This window comes from Tachypleus tridentatus, chromosome 6 (assembly GCF_004210375.1).
Source record: "Tachypleus tridentatus isolate NWPU-2018 chromosome 6, ASM421037v1, whole genome shotgun sequence".
Classification (NCBI taxonomy): domain Eukaryota; kingdom Metazoa; phylum Arthropoda; class Merostomata; order Xiphosura; family Limulidae; genus Tachypleus; species Tachypleus tridentatus.
In genome coordinates, this window is record NC_134830.1 from 119,666,142 (window position 1) to 119,686,804 (window position 20,663).

Below are 20,663 nucleotides of genomic sequence, written 5' to 3' on the forward strand. Positions count from 1 at the left end.
CTGTTAAAGTGGGGACAACTAGCGCAGATAGTTCTCGTGAAGCTTTGCGCGAAATTAAAAAAACTAACAAACAGTAGAAGATATCCACTGAAAATATGTAATAGTTTGGATTATCTAAGTTCGAGATTACAGAAGGTGAAACATGGCTAAACTATGACGGCTGTTAATAACAAATAGTGTTGCAGGTTGTTTTGGCAGCAAGACGTAAAGTTGTTAGAATTTTTTTTTTGATGCCACGTTTCTCAGAGATTTGATTAAACTCACACTCAGTGTTTCTATTCATGATACATCAATTATTATTTATTGGAACAACGAGCAATCCACGTATACAGCAACAGTGTTACGAAAAACGGAAAAAAAATATACAATTCAAACTGAATAATACTCGAGAACAATAAAATAATGAAATAGAATTATTAAACTGGTGACTTCGAATTACTGGAAGTGCGCGTTTTTCTGACTATTCAAATATGAGGCCGTAAGTGTGTGGTTATAAAAATATAGTGATAATTTCAGGAAGACTTGTGAATATTTGCTCTATATTGGAATAAAAATGCACACTGTTGTTTAAGGTCGATTTTTAGAGGTGTGGGAAAAATAATAAACATGCCTGAAGCTAATTTATAAATTAACATTACCCGTATCGTTCGCAGAATATCATTTGTCGACGGGTGTCTAGACCTTATAATAATTGATTTACAAAGATTTATAATCACCGTTTTGTGTTTTTTTCTTTTAGCAAAGCCACAAAGGCTATCTGCTCAGCCCACCGATGGGAATCGAACCCCTGATTTTAGCGTTATAAATCCGGAGACATACCGCTGTACTAGCGGGGGACTTATAATCAGCATAAGAAGGTATTGTTCACGAGTCAACGTTTATTTCATCAATATTAATGTTAAAGATAATTCTAGTGTTAAACGTCAGCAAAATTCAAGTTCCTAGAAACCCTAACAGAATTCGATCGTGTTGAATTAAATTTTATCTTAATTTTTTGTTCAAATGTTTGAAGTCCCTAAAATAAAACATTTAGTTTTGCAACATTACAAACTTAACTTGGAATTTTTCAATAATATTTTCATCTTTGCTGATCTCATTTCACTTGCCGGCAGTGACCTAGAATTGTTTTACTTTTCAACAATATCTCCTAAAATCATTTTATTTAATAAACTATGTGCTCTAGAATTGTGATAAGCATGTGTCCTAACAATACTTACTCAACAATACACCATAGGATTATTTTACTTACTCCACAATATTTTCTTAGAATTACTTTACTCAATTCGTATTTTAAATATATATTATCGAAAAATAATAAAATATATTTAATTTGTCGTTGTCTTGCTAATATTTGAATTTCAGTTTAAACAATATTTCGTCACGTTGGAATTTTGCGATTCTGGGATCCTACAGCATTTGTATGGAAATCAGTGTTAACATAATCTGATTTTTGTTACATAAGGAATAAATGAGAAGCTTATTTTGGTATTAAATTTAGAAATAAACGCAAATCATAAGAAAAACTGTGGGCTGTTTAGTCTCGACAACTTTGCAAGATATGAAATAAATCTGAAAAACCACCCATCTTATTTCCACTTGATATTCAACGATTGTTCATCTGTCATATTCACTTGATGGTTTAAAATCTCGACAAGTTAATGACAGTCGTGAATACTTCCATGACCTTTTGCCTTGACACTTTTTTTTTTTCAATTTCAGTATTTTCAAAATTCTAGAAATGAATATGCCTAGGTCATTGAAATATGTTCAGTTTTCACCAGAATTCAAAGTTACTTGTAAATATTTTAGGATAAAATTAGCAATGCGAAAATTTTTACGTTAATATTCATTTTCGTAACTTTCAGTTCGAAACAAAATGGCAGTCCATGTGATCTGATACAAATTTTGACCTCGGGTTATGGTATTAAGAAATCTTAAAGAAATGTGTTAATCTGAAGGTAAATTAAACAAATGTATGCTATTATTTCGAAACAGCAATACTCTAAGGCGCCAATGAGCTAACAGAAAAACACTAATATATTCTGTTACTGCAAATATTTCATAGGAACAACTAAACATAACTGCTAGACCAAGCAACAGGTAGAGGTGAGAAACTTCAAAAAAGTTAAGAAGCAAAAACAATTATTTGCCCCATCCCTGAAATAGGCCTTGTCTCTGGCAGCGACAGTTGGTACCCCACAGGTTACATCGGCAAGATGAGCCGCCACAGCAAGAATTGGGGCGGTTATCACAACTTCCGCTTCGAGGAATACAGCTCCGCCTGTGGAGAGAAATCAATATTTTTTTCTTTTCTTCAAAAATTTTATGAATTATTAATACAGGTTAATCAGAACTGGAAAAAGTGATATTTAAATATTTTATGAATAGTTCATGAGAAAATTCATAAATTAAAAGTAATATGGGCGTGTGTGTGTATCTACGTATATGTTAACCTTCGGAGATGATCCATTTAACCTACTATTTTCGCGGAAAAGAACCAGTTAGCGTATGATATCGCTGGAGTATATATTTAAAATGCGTGTAAAATAATTAGCAATACGTAACTTATTATTATTTTTCAGCTTACAAATATTTGAGCAAAACGTTTGGGAAGTTTTTCTGTCTAACATGAACATCGATTCTAGCTTCCACTTTACATACTAAGGAAAAATTAATGGCAGAAGAAACGTTCTCTATATTCAACCTGACTTTATTTGGAAGACAAACTATGTACAAACTACCTTCAAACAGAAGACAGATAATTATAAACACAAAACTATCTTCAAACAGAAGACAGATAATTATAAATACAAAACTACCTTCAAACAGAAGACAGATAGTTATAAATACAAAACTACCTTCAAACAGAAGACAGATAATTATAAATACAAAACTACCTTCAAACAGAAGACAGATAATTATAAATACAAAACTACCTTCAAACAGAAGACAGATAATTATAAATACAAAACTACCTTCAAACAGAAGACGGATAAGTATAAATACAAAACTACCTTCAAACAGAAGACGGATAATTATAAATACAAAACTACCTTCAAACAGAAGACAGATAATTATAAATACAAAACTACCTTCAAACAGAAGACGGATAATTATAAATACAAAACTACATTCAAACAGGAGACGGATAATTATAAATACAAAACTACCTTCAAACAGAAACAGATAATTATAAATGCAAAACTACCTTCAAACAGAAGACAGATAATTATAAATAAAATTAACTTTAAATAGAAGATGAATACCAGCTAAACCTGATGACAAAGAACCTACTTTTAAGAAAATAAAATTTGGAGATGACTTCAATGGCTAAGGAAGAAAACTTTGTTATCCATCTAAGCCTTCCCTAACTTATTTAAAAGCTAACTTCAGTTGGAAAAAAATTATAAATACGAAGTAACTTCTGTTGGAAAAAAAATGGAATTATAACTATAATATAAAGTAACTTTAGACAGAAAAAGGAAATTATAAATACAAACTTACTGCAATTGGAAAAGAAGAGAATAAGGATTTATAATTATATCGTGTATCTGTTATGTGACAGCAGTTTAAGGAGCTTTTCTACACTTTTATTGCTTTTATGACATTAATTAGAGCCATGAAAATGTATTTGTATTCTAGTTTTTATGCTAGCGAAGCATATTATAATTAATTATATTTGTCACAAGACATTATGCTAGGCCTATTATATTTTTTAATGTTATATTTCTAACCTAGCCCCTTAAAGAATTTCAAGAATTGGAAGGCCTACGTAATGCATTATAATAAATATATTAAATTATAATATGCTTGCCCAACTTCTGAATGATGTTCACACCATAAGTATGGAGAACAGTTTGATTAATCACTTAACCCTAATGGAAAGTGATATAGTATCTTACTTGTCCGCGTAGGGCAACACCTCTTGCAAACGTTCTCTGTATTCATCCAGTTTTCCATCTTCTGCCACAATAAACAAAAAATAATAATAATATATGATTTTAAGTTTAATTGGTCAAGTATTAAAAATTACAAGTTAAAAATATGTGAGATATTTAAAGAAATTAAGTTATTTAAATAACACTTTTTAATTCAACAATTTTAATTCATAACATACCAAAATATCATATGTTAATTATTATTTTGATTTTTAGAATTGTGTTTTTAAGTTTAAAACATTCATAAATGCGAAGACTTAGTCTTCAAATAACTTAGTAAAAATAAAAAAAAACATATTTGGTTCTATTTTTATTTTACACAGCTTTAACCACTTGTGGCTATGACGTAGAATCAAAACCGAAGTTTTGTTCACAAAGAATTCGAGATCATTGCTTGAATTCCAAACAATTCACGAGCACATAAGAGCAACATTTTCATTGACGTCAAAGCTATGAAAAAAACTGACGTCATTACCTTCAATTGGCAGTTTGGTTACGTGTTTTTAGTACATTTGTTTGTTTGTTTGTTTTGGAATTTCGCACAAAGCTACTCGAGGGCTATCTGTGCTAGCCGTCCCTAATTTAGCAGTGTAAGACTAGAGGGAAGGCAGCTAGTCATCACCACCCACCGCCAACTCTTGGGCTACTCTTTTACCAACGAATAGTGGGATTGACCTAACATTATACACCCCCACGGCTGGAAGGGCGAGCATGTTTAGCGCGACGCGGGCGCGAACCCGCGACCCTCGGATTACGAGTCGCACGCCTTACGCGCTTGACCATGCCAGGCCGTTTTTAGTACATATCGGGCCATGATTGACAAAAAACATTTTCAATACTTCAACTGTTCTCTAAAAGAAAACATATAATTTTTTCACTATAACACATTTTAACCGTATTATTTTTTTTAAAAAACTTTTATATATTTACACCATATAAAATGAATTGTTGTTATATATTTTATTATAGAAAAGCCACATCGATCTATCTGCTATATCCACCGAGGATAATATAACCCCTCATTTTAGACGTTGTAAATCCGAAGACTTATCGCTGTCCCACCGGGGACATGTTATTAAATACGATATTACATAACAGTAGGAATAGACAAGAATTTCAAATAATTCACGCACAGAGAAACCGCCCAATCGAATTTCTTTGTTTAGCTCTACAGATCACAATGTTAACAAACAAGGGTTTGAAAATCGTTCTAAAACCTATCCAGTTTGCTTGTTTGTGTACATTTAGATATTTTTGTAGAAGCTTTATGAATAACTAACGATCGATACTTTTCATTCAAATTTTAATTTTTTGTTCCTATTTATCACTAAGAAAAATAATTGTTTTTCTATTTAGAATACATAGGTATGTAGTAATATTACCATCGATGGTGTAAGGTGTAACAACGATCGAGTCAGCCAATAGAAACACTCCAAAAATGAGAGACAGGAGAACGCAGTTCATGATTGAAATATCTATAAGAAAGAAAAGACACACACACACACATATATATATATATATATAGGTATTTATCATAAATGGTATGGCTTGAAAACAAATAAAACTAACAGCTTTTACACTATTCTTTGTTTCAAGAAATAAAAATTTCGACATGTTGAGTGGAATGAGGAAGTTCCAAAGATGACGTCATTGTCAGAGCCACCTATGTTAGTGCTGTCCCTAGTTTTGAAGTGACGACTGTAGTCAACAACGTTAACACATTAATTTATAAAACTATTGCTCAGCAGGTTTCACTAAGATGTAGCTTCAGTGTTCTGTTTTATTATTCACTTATAAGAAACCTAAACACAGTATTAAAATATGAAATCCATATTGTTTTAAAGCAGTTGTTGTTGTTTGAATTAAGCACAAAGGTACACAATGGGCTATCTGTGCTCTGCCCACCACAGGTATCGAAACCCAGTTTTTAGAGATGTAAGTCCATAGACATACCACTGAGCCACTGGGGGGCGTTTTAAAGCACACTGGAAATTAAAGGAAACATTTATTTTTACCAAATAACGTATGTGTGTATGAGAAAAATTAACTGTCTCGATTAATCAAGTAAAGTGCAACGAAATGGAATTGAAACAGCGCCATCTCTCAGATATTCGTCTGAATTTCTGACCTGTCAGAGCACCTTCACTTAACGGCGTTGTGTCGTGTTCATCAAAAGCTCTCATATGGTGCTTAGCTTACCTCTGTGTGTTAAACGTTAATTTGTATTGTTGCGGCTGTAGTTAACAATAGCAATATCCTGTAAGTCAATATATCGTAACCTTATTTACAATTTGTAACGTTAAATATGTTGATGAATGTCAAAATCCGCTGAAAATAACTCATTACCAACAAGGCTGGAGGATTCATACATTAGAATGTTATTTTCCACTATAGAATTATTTTAAATAGATTGTTCGTTAATAAATGGGTGCATCCAGCGCAATGGAGCGGTCAGGTTTGTTAAATAACTGTGGGTGTTTTTCCGCTGGATGTCACTGTTACTTGTCATTTTACTGAGCGCAAGAAAAGAACACTAACAAAGTGATTGCTTTATGACAGTTCTCACTTCTACATGGAGCTTCAAATGAGAAATATTCAAACTAAAATCAGTTTATTCGACACGGTACAATGAAATCACGCACATATGTACTACCGACATGAAATATATATCTAAATCAAACAACAATAAATATATACTCGAAATCCTTTCTCTCAGATTAATCGTTTAGCAAATACGAAGGCGGCATATCAATGTTGACATCAATATGTAATTTTAGGAATCTAAAAATAATCATGAATAGGTTTCCTGTAACATATTCTTAAAAAAAAGCAGCTTTATTCATAAATACATATGCATATTGTACGATCAATCGTTCAGGAGATTCAGGAGATACAAAGCGTGAAAGACAAAGAGGTAAATATTTACTCAAATTTTAATAATTATTCTATAAATCTGTAATAGTAATTGTATATTTACTTAGTGTTCAATATACATATACATATATGTTTATAGAACATAAAATTTAGATAACGTTTCATAAGGCCTAGCAACGAACCAAACCGATCAACACGAGTTTAAATAATTTTTTTCTTTTTAGATTTTATTCTTTGAAGTTTATTAATGGTTCAGAGATTACTAAAAGTTTGAAAAATATATGACATACATTTCCTTCGCTACTCTTTCATTTCTTCCTTAAATTTAAAGTGTTGAATAAAGAAAGCATCAACATGTATATGAGGATGATTTCCTTTTCATCCACTGAACCACTCCTTCAAACGTGTTTCCGCTGAGTTACTTTGGCAACGTAGCAGAAATTTTCATATCTGAGAGACTTGGGGAGTTTGTAGTCGTGCCAGGCTATCATTCTTGTGGTAATGTTGACACAGCTGAACACGAAGAGGTTTCTCTCAACACATAGAAGGTTAGATATCTCCATATAACACATTGAAGGTTAAATATCCTCATTAACACACAGAAGGTTAGATATTCCCATATAAACTATGATTAATCGATTCAGTAATGGCTTGTGCTAAACTTTCCTTGAGAGACGAACTATGTTATTACATTCTCGTTTCACATCCATATATCTGACTGCAAGTCTTATAAAAGGTTTTCGGAACCTATTTTTGTTAAAATATTATTTTTTTCTGATTTTTTCCATTCTCATCAGGTTAGTTTCGAACTACCATTATATTTCATGAAATACTTTAAGGTTCTTTTACTAGCAGATACAGCATGGCCAGGTGGTTAAGGCACTCGACTCGTAATCCGAGGGTCGCGGGTTCGAATTACCTTCACACCAAACATGTTCGCCCTTTCAGCCGTGAGGGCATTATGATGTGACGGTCAATCCCACTATTTGTTGGTAAAATAGTAGCCCAAGAGTTGGCGGTGGGTGGTGATGACTAGTTGCCTTCCCTCTAGTCTTACATTGCTAAATTAGTAGCAATGCGCGAAACTCAAAACAAATCAAACCAATCCTTTACTAGCGTATCCTTCGGTTTGTAAAATACCGGGTTCTGCAAAGAATCGAACCTCGAATTTATTGTGGCCTTTTGCAGCCAAAGTATTACGCCCGCATTTAGTGTTATCACTCGAAAGAAATTAAACCACAAAGAGAAAAAAGTGGCCCTTTGCAGTCAAAGTTGGCCCTTTCCTGGAACTGTCAAAGAGATAATTCACACGAACTTACTGATTCAAGACGTGTGTTCAAAAGATTGTTTTCAAATAACAAACCCAAATGGAACAACCATTGGAGTGTATATCTGACAGATGCAAAAACAGCATACGATCGTTTTAGGCGGAGCATATGTCTGCTAAACTACGCAGCAATCCGAGAATTTGCGATTGGTATACCTGTGATAAGACATTTGAAAAATGCTTCTGAACAAATGAGTTTTATACAGCATAAGGCTAACGTGATGACACCACTATACCACGAGGAGGCGCCATCTTTGCACAGACTGGATGCAGTTAACTTAAGAGTTTATTAATAGATCATGTTAAACTAGCAGTATTATACGTAAGAGATAAGTCCATGTGAAGTTATTTAAACCTGCTTAATATCCTTTGACAATAAATAAATAAAATAGGAGTCATCTAGACAAATAGATAGTTGAAACATTTAACCTCGTTTTTATCTACTATCCATAAATATTAGTTTACACTCGGAACACGTAATTGAAACTTGACACAATAAAGAAGTCCTTCGAGGTGCCATTGCAAAATTTCTACGAAGGTAAACTATTTGTTACCTAAATTATTTCTAAAGTGTTCATTTATAACAAACATCCAGGCCGCTCCGTTTCAGGAGTAATCTATTCATTGTAAGATTTTATAGCGAAGAAAACATCCCAAGAAAGTCCGTGTTTAATATCGACTATTTAAAAGTGTATGTAGCATGTTGCTTTGCAATTGGAAACTGTGAATGTAAACAGAGTAGAAAGCACGCTTAACGATCGATTTGGTTGGATTCTTAGAATAGTTCATGAATACTAAGTCATCAAAGAAACAGTACTTGAAAGTAATGCTTGCACAGAGCATGCTCGCGAATTTCATCTCGTTTTAGTCTTTATCAAACGAAATATTTTGTCAAATAATACTGTGATAAAGCCTAGCTCCTGGTCCTTACTTTTAGTCATTCATAAACCATTGTTTATTGTGTTGAATTATTTATTAATTTAAATATAAAACTGAAACTGTTATCTCCATGTTCTAACGATAATGAAACTTTGTGTTTTCTTTCATTTTATTGCTGCTCTAATCGAAATATTTTGTGGGTCTTAGTTACAAATTAGTTTGGGTATTATTGCAACACCCTAATGCTCAGCGACGTGTTTGAGGGCTTGTAACGCTAAAAATGGAGTTTCGATACTCTTTCTTGGCACAGCACAGATAGCCTATTGTGTAGCTTTAGGCTTAGCTACATATAACTATCATCATTACATCACAAATCGTATGCGCAGTAAAGATTAAATATGACATATATTAAATTATTTTTCCTTTCACAATGAGAAGAGGGCGATATGTGCGGAATAATAATTACAATTTATTTTTTGAAACTTTAGAAAGTCGTTGGTTTTTAATACCTTGTTGGTTTTTAATACCTTGTTGTTTTTTTATGTTTCAAGAGATGAGCATTAAAAACGGCTTAACAGTGAAAAAACATAATAAATATTCTCATCGTTCTTTCTTTTTCTTTTGAATTAAACCAATCTTGTTTTGTTTATTTGCTCGGCAAAAACTAGTTTTATCTTGTTACGTGTTATTAAATATCTCAGTCTTCAGGAAGAAGTAATATTGATAGCACTGGTAATCCTTTGGTGGATTAACTTTGATCGATTGTGTTGTAACGAGTTTTGATGAAAGATATTATCACAGAAAAACAAAAACTTTACTACTAGTTCAGACTAAAAGATTAACGTAAGAAGTGACATTGTTTCTGTCACTGCTTAAGTTCCGAAAACTTTTTTTTTTTAAATAGTGCTGTTAGAAGATGGCGCCACACTATGGTTATCTGAACCATCTGTATGTAATTTATTGAACTGGTATATAAAATGGTATTCAGTTGGTCAACAGAACCAACCACCATCTATCTTTTCAGTTAGCATAACTGAAAAGTGAGATTTGACTATAATTCTTATAGCCTATCAAGACATACAGAAAGTAGAACACAATTTCAAGGAAACTTGACTCGAACGCGTATACCGTAGCTTTATGGTCCAACAAGCCAATAACTAGGTTACGCCCAGCTCAGTTTTATTCCGCGCCTCGTTATAGCCCAGACACCAACACTGGACGTATTTCGCGCTTCGTTATAACCCAGACACCAACACTGGACGTTTTCCGCGCTTCGTTATAACCCAGACACCAACACTGAACGTATTCCGCACTTCGTTATAACCCAGACACCAACATTGGACGTTTTATGCACTTCATTAAAACCCAGACACCAACACTGAACGTATTCCGCGCTTCATTAAAACCTAGACACCAACACTGGACGTATTCCGCGCTTCGTTATAACCCAGACACCAACATTGGACGTTTTCTGCGCTTCATTAAAACTCAGATATCAACACTAAACGTATTCCGCGCTTCATTAAAACCCAGACACCAACACTGGACGTATTCCGCGCTTTGTTATAACCCAGACACCAACACTGGACGTTTTCCGCGCTTTGTTATAACCCAAACACCAACACTGGACGTACTCCGCGTTTCATTATCATTTAGACATTAAACACTAACACGGATAGTTATTTCATGTTTTGCTACTATCTAAACACTGACAGATTATTCACTAAGATTTTTGCTGGCAATAAAATCTAACACATTAAAGTAATAAATAAATTAGTGTATTTAAATGAAAATACAATGTCGTAACAAAGTGAATACCAAATTTGCAGTATTTGTATACATATTATTCATTTATTTATCATTTATTCGGCAAATGGCATATAAATATACCTATTCACAAACCATAATAAAATAATAATGATAGACACTAAATTGGCAGTGATATTTGGGTTTCCACAAATCGATTCCAGGCTGTTGAAAACATTTTAAATATTTTGAAATATTAGAATAAAAAATATTTAAGGTATGTAAAAAACAATGTTCGAAGAAACGAAAAATATTTCACAACATCAAAACGGTGATGTTCTTCTGATTATAATAATGCAACTTATATGTATAAACATTCCTTAGTATATAATGAAAACAATATTGAGAGGCGTAACTTCTGTAATTAGGTGTTTCGCTGCATTTCGTAATGAACTCGTTTTTAATTCTTAACACTCGAAATCTCTTTGGGAACCATATTGTTGAAGCGCCAAGTGCTGGTACAAACATTCACTAAATTAGTTTTATTTTCCAAATATGTATTTATTATTTAATGAGTGAAAATACGTAGAAGTCTCTTTTTTTTAACAATAAAAGAGCAAAAATATGATTTTTCTAGTACGATATATAATAAAGTACAGATTTTTATTTGTTGATATATTCTTCTAATAATTTAACAATTAAAAATAGGGTGGGTGTTTTCTTATAGCAAAGACACATTGGGCTATCTGGTGAGTACACCGAGGGGAATCTAACATCTGATTTTAGCGCTGTAAATCCGTAGGCTTACCGCTGTACTAGCGAGGTATTAAAACAGGTTTTTGGTTTTGTTTTGAATTTCGCGCAAACCTACACGAGAGCTATCTGCGCTCTGCCGTCCTTAATTTAGCTGTGTAAGACTAGAGGGAAGGCAGCTAGTCATCATCAACCACCGCCAACTCTTGGGCTATTCTTTTACCAACAAATAGTGGGATTGGCCGTCACATTAAACCCCCTCCGGCTGAATGAGCATGTTTGGTGTTACGGGGAGTTGAAACCGCGACTCTCAGATTACAAGTCAAGTGCTTTAACCACCTGGCCATGCCGGGCCACTTTAAAATAGGTAAACCATATTGTTTCAAAACTAGAAACTCAATCTAACTGTTATATATAAGACAATTTGAAGTTGAAGCAAGTGGCGTGATATACTGAAGGCTTAATATGAACGCCAGTTCGGTTTCATAGGATTCAGGCAGCATTTATATTGTCTCACTCTGCGTTTTACTAATTATACCACCCGCCACTGAGAAGCAGGTGTAGAAAAGAATAAATAAAAGAGATTAGCATGACGTGGGCGTTGTTGATAGGTTGATACAGTCGTGTTTCGGCTTTAGTAGCTTCACAAAATTGTTACACAGTATTTGTCGTTCGTTTTACGCACTTTGCCAAACTCTTTCATCAAATCAACAGAAATGCTTGTGTTATTTCATGTCGACGTGCCTCACGAGACCAGCAGCTATTTTATGGATCCCGCATTTATCTAAACCATTGCTACACACTTGAATTTGGAAAAGTTCGGTGTGTTTTTGTTTATTCTTTGACACAAAATATGATTAAGAGATACGATTGGATTTACGTCATTCCAACAAAAATAAGTAATCCTATAATTTCTAGTTATAAAGCATGTACCCTTCGGTTGAGATCCAGTGATTGGCTTTTCTTTAAAAAAAAAAAAAAACACGAGTACATAACACCGAAATGGTTAAGGAAGAATTTTAAATCAAATATGATTGGATAAGTCAAAGTGGTAAGAATAAACAGAGAAGATAAATAAAATATGATTGAATAAGACAAAGTGGTATGAAGAAACACAAAAGAGAGATTTGTAGCTGCAATTTATGTTCTAAAATGAAAAAAAGTTTCGTATTTCACGCGTGAAACTTCTTTTTAAACAAGCTGTTAGTGTAGAGGCCAAAACAAAAGTTACATGCTATTAAAGTCTTGTAGAAATAGAGAATAGGTTTCTGTGATCTCTCAAACGACTCACGTCACATATGTTTAGCCTTAACACTGAAAACTACCAGGAATTATTATATAATAAAGTCAAAGCGAGGGCTTTTAGTTTAATAAGTTCAGGGTTTTGGTTTCGGTTGTGTATGATTGAAGCATACTTGTTTTCAATTAAGTTCTGTGAAAGAGTAGAATGTAAAAAAGACAGAACATGAATATCATGCAAAATGAATACAACAAAGTATTCTGCAATCTCACTAAAAATAATAATTATATTTATAAACAATTAATTTTCAAACATAATTACATGAATAATGTAAATATGTTTGCTTGTTGTTGGCTTTTTGAAAAAAATTACATTGGCCTATCTGCTATGTCCACTGTGGAGAATCGAATTTTGGATTTGAGATTTCTATATCTGAGTTACCACTGCCTCACCGGGGGATGAATATGTCGTGCTGAGGTTTAAAGTATAAGTTTCATGGGATTTTAATATTGTTATCAAATATGACCATGTATGGAAAATGATAAAAAAGCTAATAGGTGGCGCTATTCATATGCTTAAATATTTTTATATTTGGTATGGCTAATTAGAACCGATTATAAAGAATTTATTTAGAGTATCTTAAGGAAAAGAATAATGTTATTGAAAAAGTAAATAATCACAGAATATTGAAATTAATTACAAATAATTAATTTATTATCATTATTATTTATTTATTAATTATAAATAAATCTCAGGAAAACGTGACACTTTGTTTCCTGAACAAGCAGGAATAATTATATATATATATACAGTTAGTGCTGGGGTATTAGTACTTTCAGTTACAAGAATTGACACGCTAAACATAAGATAGTCCCAATTTTGTTATATTCTGAAATGATACAAGCTTATTGGTTCCTTAGACGAGGACTTCCCAATCTGAAGACGAGAAGTCTTCGGGGAAGGGGAGGAGAAAAATGTCAAGGTGACAGTAGAAAACACGTGAAATACACAATAAGCTGTTTCTTCCATTATACCGATATCGTAAAGATGTCTCAATAGTAACCACAGCACCAAAGAAATAGTTACAATGACTTTCTGAAGGTATCTAATGCAAAGTATTGTTTTTAAAAAAATATACAACTTTAAGCAATCGAACTTATGAAGGAAAAAGAAATTCTAAACATCAAACTTTGTTTTTTACAGAACTATTTAATACAAATGTTTAATCACCAAGAAAAGAAGGCTGGCTATGAGTTTCCAGAGTTACTTACTATTTCGTTTCTTGAAATGCACAATTATTACGATATGATGTATCATGAAAAGAATGTTAAACCTGAAGAATAGTGTTTTTTTCAATGTTATTTAACATTGTACATCCTTCTAAGAAATTGTAACTATCATAACATCATAGTGTATCATGTAGCAACTATGTTTAGCAGCGCACGTTGAGTTTTAACCTATGAAGCAGCTATGTTTAATAACGTTATGTTGAATCTATCACTGTAGTACAATCATATGTCTACCCGTACAGTATTAACATATTGGCGTGAAACATAACAATTACTAGCATTGTTGGTTTTATGACGGAAACATAATGTCTCTGAGAGAAATTATCACAGGTTACTTTCGAAAGTTTTTACAACAACACTAAATATGCAAGACGAATTAAGTCGTAATTATATGCATCAATGGGACACATTTAGTAGTGTGGCAAATGTTGAGGGAAAATATCAAATATCTTACATTTACATAAATAACGTGAAAACGTGTTGAAGAAGTTGGTTAAATGAGTGACTGAATATTTTATTTCGCAGGTTTTCTCGTCAAATTTTTCATTAGTGGCAACCTTGGACTATTCTCGTTCTCTTACGTTCAAGCTGCTTCAATTTAACATACAGATCATCACAGTTCGACCATTACAGCAAGATATTGCATTACTTCTGTAGTGTTAATCTTGATGTTCACCTTAACGTGAGTACATATTATCGTAAATATAACAAACATATTCTAGAAGCTACAACTATATGCACCATGTGGCAGTTTTTGTAAGGTGTGAAAAGCTTTTGATTGTATTGCTTTGTACTGAATAAGTGATAGTTTGATAGGAATAGCTATGAATAGAATATGTGAAAGCCTTTAGGTGATTTGAATTGTATAATGGGTGAAATGTTTTTGAGTGTACTGCTTTGTATTGTGTGTGTATATTGCTTTGAAAAGTGTGTGAAAATCTGTATAGAGAGTGATAAGTTTTCATGTGAATTTTTCGTATAGTATGTGAAAAGCTTTTGTGTTTATTGATCTGTATAATGTGTGAAAAGATTGTGTGAATTTATCAGAATCTCAAGAACACAGAGTCTTTAGACACATCAAATACACTTTCTTTATTTGGCATCTCTTATGAAAATTACTTTCAAAATATAACAACATGTTTATCTATACTAGTAATATAAAAGGATTAAATTGTGTTCATCAAACAGAGCATTAAAGATAGATCATTTTGAAGTATTATCTCAAACTTTCAAATTGTATGTAACGGTCACTATATGTTTCACATCTGAACAAACAGTTTTTAATTTCTATAAACTCTGACTGTTTATCAGCTTAACACACGTAAGATATTTTGTCGTTTTTACTAATCTATAAATCGAACAATTAAATGAAGCACAGATGAACTCCGTTAGAGAGCTATGATCAAGGTAAAATCGACAATATAATTACGAACGTAAGGCCTAACACGTTTCTTGAATCGCCGCACCTCTTCTGCCTAAAACAGTTTTGCCTACTCGAGGCTAACCAGCCCAGCTTGGGTCACAAACCAAAGAAATACAGTTAGACCTCGTGTAGTGTGGAAGCGTATGTAATATTTATGCGGTTTTAAGACCTTTTTCATTTACCGTAATCTAGGTTAATATAGGTGTGTGTGAATGACATTATAGTAATACGCCACGACATGGATTTTGCCCTTTTCGTCCATAGCAAACGTCAACATAAGAAATTTCCCGCTGCTTTGTTCTCTTAACATTGATGTATATATAGATGTTTGATGAGAAATTTATTTTAGAGGAACGTTTCTTAAAGTTTAACTTATTTTGGAATCATTTAAGTAGCAGGTTTGTTTGTTTTTTAACCACTTTTTCGACATGTTACACTTTACGAACTCTCGAGATATCAGTTATATTTCAGTAAGTTTAACTATAACATATTTTTCCTCCATAGAGTGTGTTTAATTTAACACTATTCACGTTCTGTTTTGTTATCTTTTCCAACTAGTCAACTTTTATGCTTTTGACTTAGGCTATTATTCGACTTAAATTATCTAAATGTAACCTTTAGAACTCGACTATGTTTTTCGTTCACGGTTTTGTCAGCCTACCTTTCAATGTTCCTTTAACTTTCTTTGTCATTTTGAACAGTAAACTGAATACAGTTTGGGTGATACTGTCATGTAACTCGTAAGCATATAATTTGAACTTTTTGTCCCCATCACCATACCTGAAATGTCGCCCGCAGTTTTAACCGCAACAGGATAAAGTGAGAAGAAATAGTACTGTTGGTGATGGTGTATGAACACAAAGGTAAAACAGTTAAAGAAAGCGTACTCATAGTTGTTTTGTTGCAAGCTTTTAACTTAGAGAATTTGATAAAAAGTAAAGCTACTTACTCCTTTCCGTTTCTCTTTAAAGGATGTGGAGAGCTGGACAATCTGGATAGCCAGTAGAGGTCAGCGCCGAAAGTTGTGAAAACGAGGCCGGTACTTCTCTCTTATACCATTGCTGCCAGGACGTCTTACCTCTTTACGCATGCGTGAGGTTTCAAATCAATACGTCTTCACTGTTGCCCTTTTCTAGTGTGTATTTAACAGCTATAGCAACGCTCTGCAGTATCGATATACCAGAATTACACTGGACGTAATCTGTACGCTTGAGTTTGGTTCGTTTAAAATATAAAACATAATTACATCTGTGTTTAATAAATTACATATATACGTATAGGACTATAAAAAAATAACTTATCCGTTGGATGTTAAAAAACCCCATAAAAATTATATTCTTACTTTCGCCCAAACTTAGTAGTTCAATGTTATCTACGTCTCGTAGAACGGTTTTATGTTATAAATGTTTGTCATAACATCGCTCCTTTTCTTTGCAGTATTTAACCTTCCTCGTGTTTATATAATAAAATTATTGCCACTGTATAGATAACCATTCGTCCCAAAAAAATGAAGTATCATATCCTTCTGAGAGATACCATCTGCCAACAAGAATTTGTAACCAAATCTGAGAGCTACTTTCTCCTGCCAACAATACTTTGTAGTCAAATCTGAGAGCTACTTTCTCCTGTCAACAAGAATTTTTAACCAAACCTGAGAGCTACTTTCTCCTGTCAACAAGAATTTTTAACCAAACCTGAGAGCTACTTTCACCTGCCAACAATTTGTAGTCAAATCTGAAAGCTACTTTCACCTGCCAACAATTTGTAGTCAAATCTGAAAGCTACTTTCTCCTATCAACAAGAATTTTTAACTAAATCTGAGAACTACTTTCTCCTGTCAACAAGAATTTGAAACAAAATCTGAGAGCTACTTTCTCCTGCCAACAATACTTTGTAGTCAAATCTGAGAGCTACTTTCTCCTGCCAACAATTTGTAGTCAAATCTGAGAGCTACTTTCTCCTGTCAACAAGAATTTTTAACCAAACCTGAGAGCTACTTTCTCCTGCTAACAATTTGTAGTCAAATCTGAGAGCTAATTTCTCCTGTCAACAAGAATTTGTAACTAAATCTGAGAACTATTTTCTCCTGTCAACAAGAATTTGAAACTAAATCTGAGAACTACTTTCTCCTGCCAACAATTTGTAGTCAAATCTGAGAGCTACTTTCTTCTGTCAACAAGAATTTGGAACTAAATCTGAGTGCTACTTTCTCCTGCCAACAAGATTCTGTGTAAATTTACTCAATGAGAACATGGAACTTTCTCTAACCTTTATAATGAACACCAAAACTCTAGCATTTCCACTATGTGGGATCGTAGAAAACTGATGTAATTTCTAGCTTAGCACACAAATTATATTACACTGGTGTTCAGTACATCTACAGACCCATTAGGAAATAGACACGCGATCCAAATTCCACTAGAAAATGTCTAACACGTAGATTGTCTGAAACAGTTACTGTATTTTACTAATCATAACGTAACCGCCTACGAAACGTTCATGGATGTACTGTATAAATTACAGTTTTCTCTTACAAACTGACAGAGATCTATCAATACATAGATAGATGCATAATTCTTTCTATAAATTTTAACAGCAGCAAACATTTTATCGGTGGTGTCAAATGTATAAATTAGAAGAAAGATATGGTTTAAGGGTCTGAAACTTCAAACAATAGTCTTTACGTCTTCGATTCTTCTTCTTTGTCATTGTTGTACTTCAGCCAAAAAGCTACACATATTCATATTGTGTCCACCACGGGTATCGAAGTCCGATTTCAAATCACTTACGAAGAAAGAGTTTTGCCCCGAGAATTGGCTTCTTGCAATTCGAAACGTTTCTGTGGACGGATTATGCTTCAACCTTAACAAGTGTGATTTAAGAAATGCAACAACGAGTGATTTATTTTGTTAAGAGATGAAAACTCCTTTTCTGTTGCGTTGTTTATACAGTCGATGTAGCCACGCATAATAACATCCACAAAGACACAGAGCACACTAACGAAAGAGCCTGCTACTGGCGAGATTCGAGAAAAAATAAATCCATATCGTTTATTTCAACAGAATGTAAAGTTGGTCGGTCGAAACTCGTATTCCTAATGGCAAACTCCAAACCTTAAAGTACGACTTATAGATTATCTATAATCGTATGGGCGATAACGTAAAAGCGTGGGCTGATGCACGAGCTACACCATATCTAAAAACGAAGAAAACGAGAATTATATACATTAATCAATTCTTAATTATACAGAAGAAAAAATAACAATGGAAGAACTTTAATTATAAAACTGTGAAATTTCATGCAAACAGAGATGTTTCAAAGAGTGATAGTAAGTTTCCTATAGTTATTTTAAATCATAAGTTTGTAACGTTTCTTTAGTAATAGATTCAACACAATTTGTAACGTTTCTTTAGTTATACACTCAACAAAGTTTGTAACGTTTCTTTAGTTATAGACTCAGGAGAGTTTGTAACGTTTCTTTAGTAGTAGACTCAACAAATTTTGTAACGTTTCTTTAGTTGTAAACTCAGTACACATTGTAACGTTTATTTAGTAGTAGACTCAACGCAATTTGTAACGTTTCTTTTCTAGTAGACGCAGCACAGTTTGTAACGTTTCTTTAGTAGAGGACACAACACAGTCTGTAAGGTTTCTTTAGTTGTGGATGCAGCACAGTTCGTAACATTTCTTTAGTAGTAGACTCAACGCAATTTGTAACGTTTCTTTTGCAGTAGACTCAGCACAGTTTGTAACGTCACTTCAGTAGCAGAGTCAAAACCGTTTGTAACGTTTCTTTGGTTATACACTCAACACAGTTTGTAAAGTTTCTTTAGTTATAGACTCAGCAGAGTTTGTAACGTTTCTTTAGTAGTAGACACAACACAGTTTGTAACGTTTCTATAGTTCTAAACTCATCACAGATTGTAACGTTTCTTTAGTTGTACACTAAGCACAGTTTCTAACGTTTCTTTAGTCGTAGACTCAAAGCAGTTTGTAACGTTTTTTTAGTAGTAGACTCAACAAAGTTTGTAACGTTTCTTTACTTGTAGACTCAGCACAGTTTGTAACATTTCTTTAGTAGTAGACTCAACGCAGTTTGTAACGATTCTTTAGTTGTAGACTCAGCACAGATTCTAACGTTTATTTAGTAGTAGACTCAAAACAGTTTGTAACGTTTCCTTGCTTATACACTCAACACAGTTTGTAACGTTTCTTTAGTCGTAGACTCAAAGCAGTTTGTAACGTTTTTTTAGTAGTAGACTCAACAAAGTTTGTAACGTTTCTTTACTTGTAGACTCAGCACAGTTTGTAACATTTCTTTAGTAGTAGACTCAACGCAGTTTGTAACGATTCTTTAGTTGTAGACTCAGCACAGATTCTAACGTTTATTTAGTAGTAGACTCAAAACAGTTTGTAACGTTTCCTTGCTTATACACTCAACACAGTTTGTAACGTTTTTTCAGTAGTAGACACAACACAGTTTGTAACGTTTCTTTAGTTGTAGACTCAGCACAGTTGGTATCGTTTATTTAGTAGTAGACTCAAAACAGGTTCTAACGTTTCTTTTGTTATACACTCAACACAGTTTATAACGTTTCTTTAGTTATAGGCTTAGCACAGTTTGTAACGTTTTTTAATAGTAGACACAACACAGTTTCAAACGTTTCTTTACTTGTAGACTCAGCACTGTTTGTAACGTTTCTTTAGTGGTAGACTCAAAACAGTTTGTAACGTTTCTTTACTTGTAGACTCAGCACAGTTTGTAATATTGCTGTAGTAGTAGACTCAACGCAGTTTGTAACAGTTCTTTAGTTATAGACTCAGCACAGTTTGTAACGTTTCTTTAGTTATAGACTCAGCACAGTTTGTAACGTTTCTTTAGTTATAGACTCAGCACAGTTTGTAACGTTTCTTTAGTAGTAGACTTAAAACAGTTTGTAACGTTTCTTTAGTAGTAGACTCAGCAGAGTTTGTAACGTTTCTTTAGTTATAGACTCAGCACAGTTTGTAACGTTTCTTTAGTAGTAGACTTAAAACAGTTTGTAACGTTTCTTTAGTAGTAGACTCAGCACAGTTTGTAACGTTTCTTTAGTTATAGACTCAGCACAGTTTGTAACGTTTCTTTAGTTATAGACTCAGCACAGTTTGTAACGTTTCTTTAGTAGTAGACTCAACAAACTATGTACGTTTCTTT

At 33.3% G+C, this 20,663-nt stretch overlaps 1 protein-coding gene across 2 annotated transcripts; it reads right to left on the reverse strand.

The window, feature by feature from the left end:
• Window positions 1-272: 272 nt before the first annotated feature.
• LOC143253445 (xibalbin-1-like) lies at window positions 273-16,567 on the reverse strand. Of its 2 annotated transcripts, none has more exons than XM_076507346.1 (4): window positions 16,419-16,567; window positions 5,321-5,413; window positions 3,903-3,960; window positions 273-2,281 (listed from the first exon to the last, which is right to left on the reverse strand). In XM_076507346.1, the coding sequence occupies exons 2-4, from the start codon at window positions 5,400-5,402 to the stop codon at window positions 2,143-2,145; spliced, it is 279 nt and encodes a 92-aa protein (XP_076363461.1). In that variant the 5' UTR covers window positions 5,403-5,413; window positions 16,419-16,567; the 3' UTR covers window positions 273-2,142. The 2 variants fall into 2 exon arrangements, with proteins under 2 accessions (XP_076363461.1, XP_076363460.1); XM_076507345.1 differs by having other exon boundaries at window positions 3,903-3,963; window positions 16,419-16,566.
• Window positions 16,568-20,663: the final 4,096 nt, after the last annotated feature.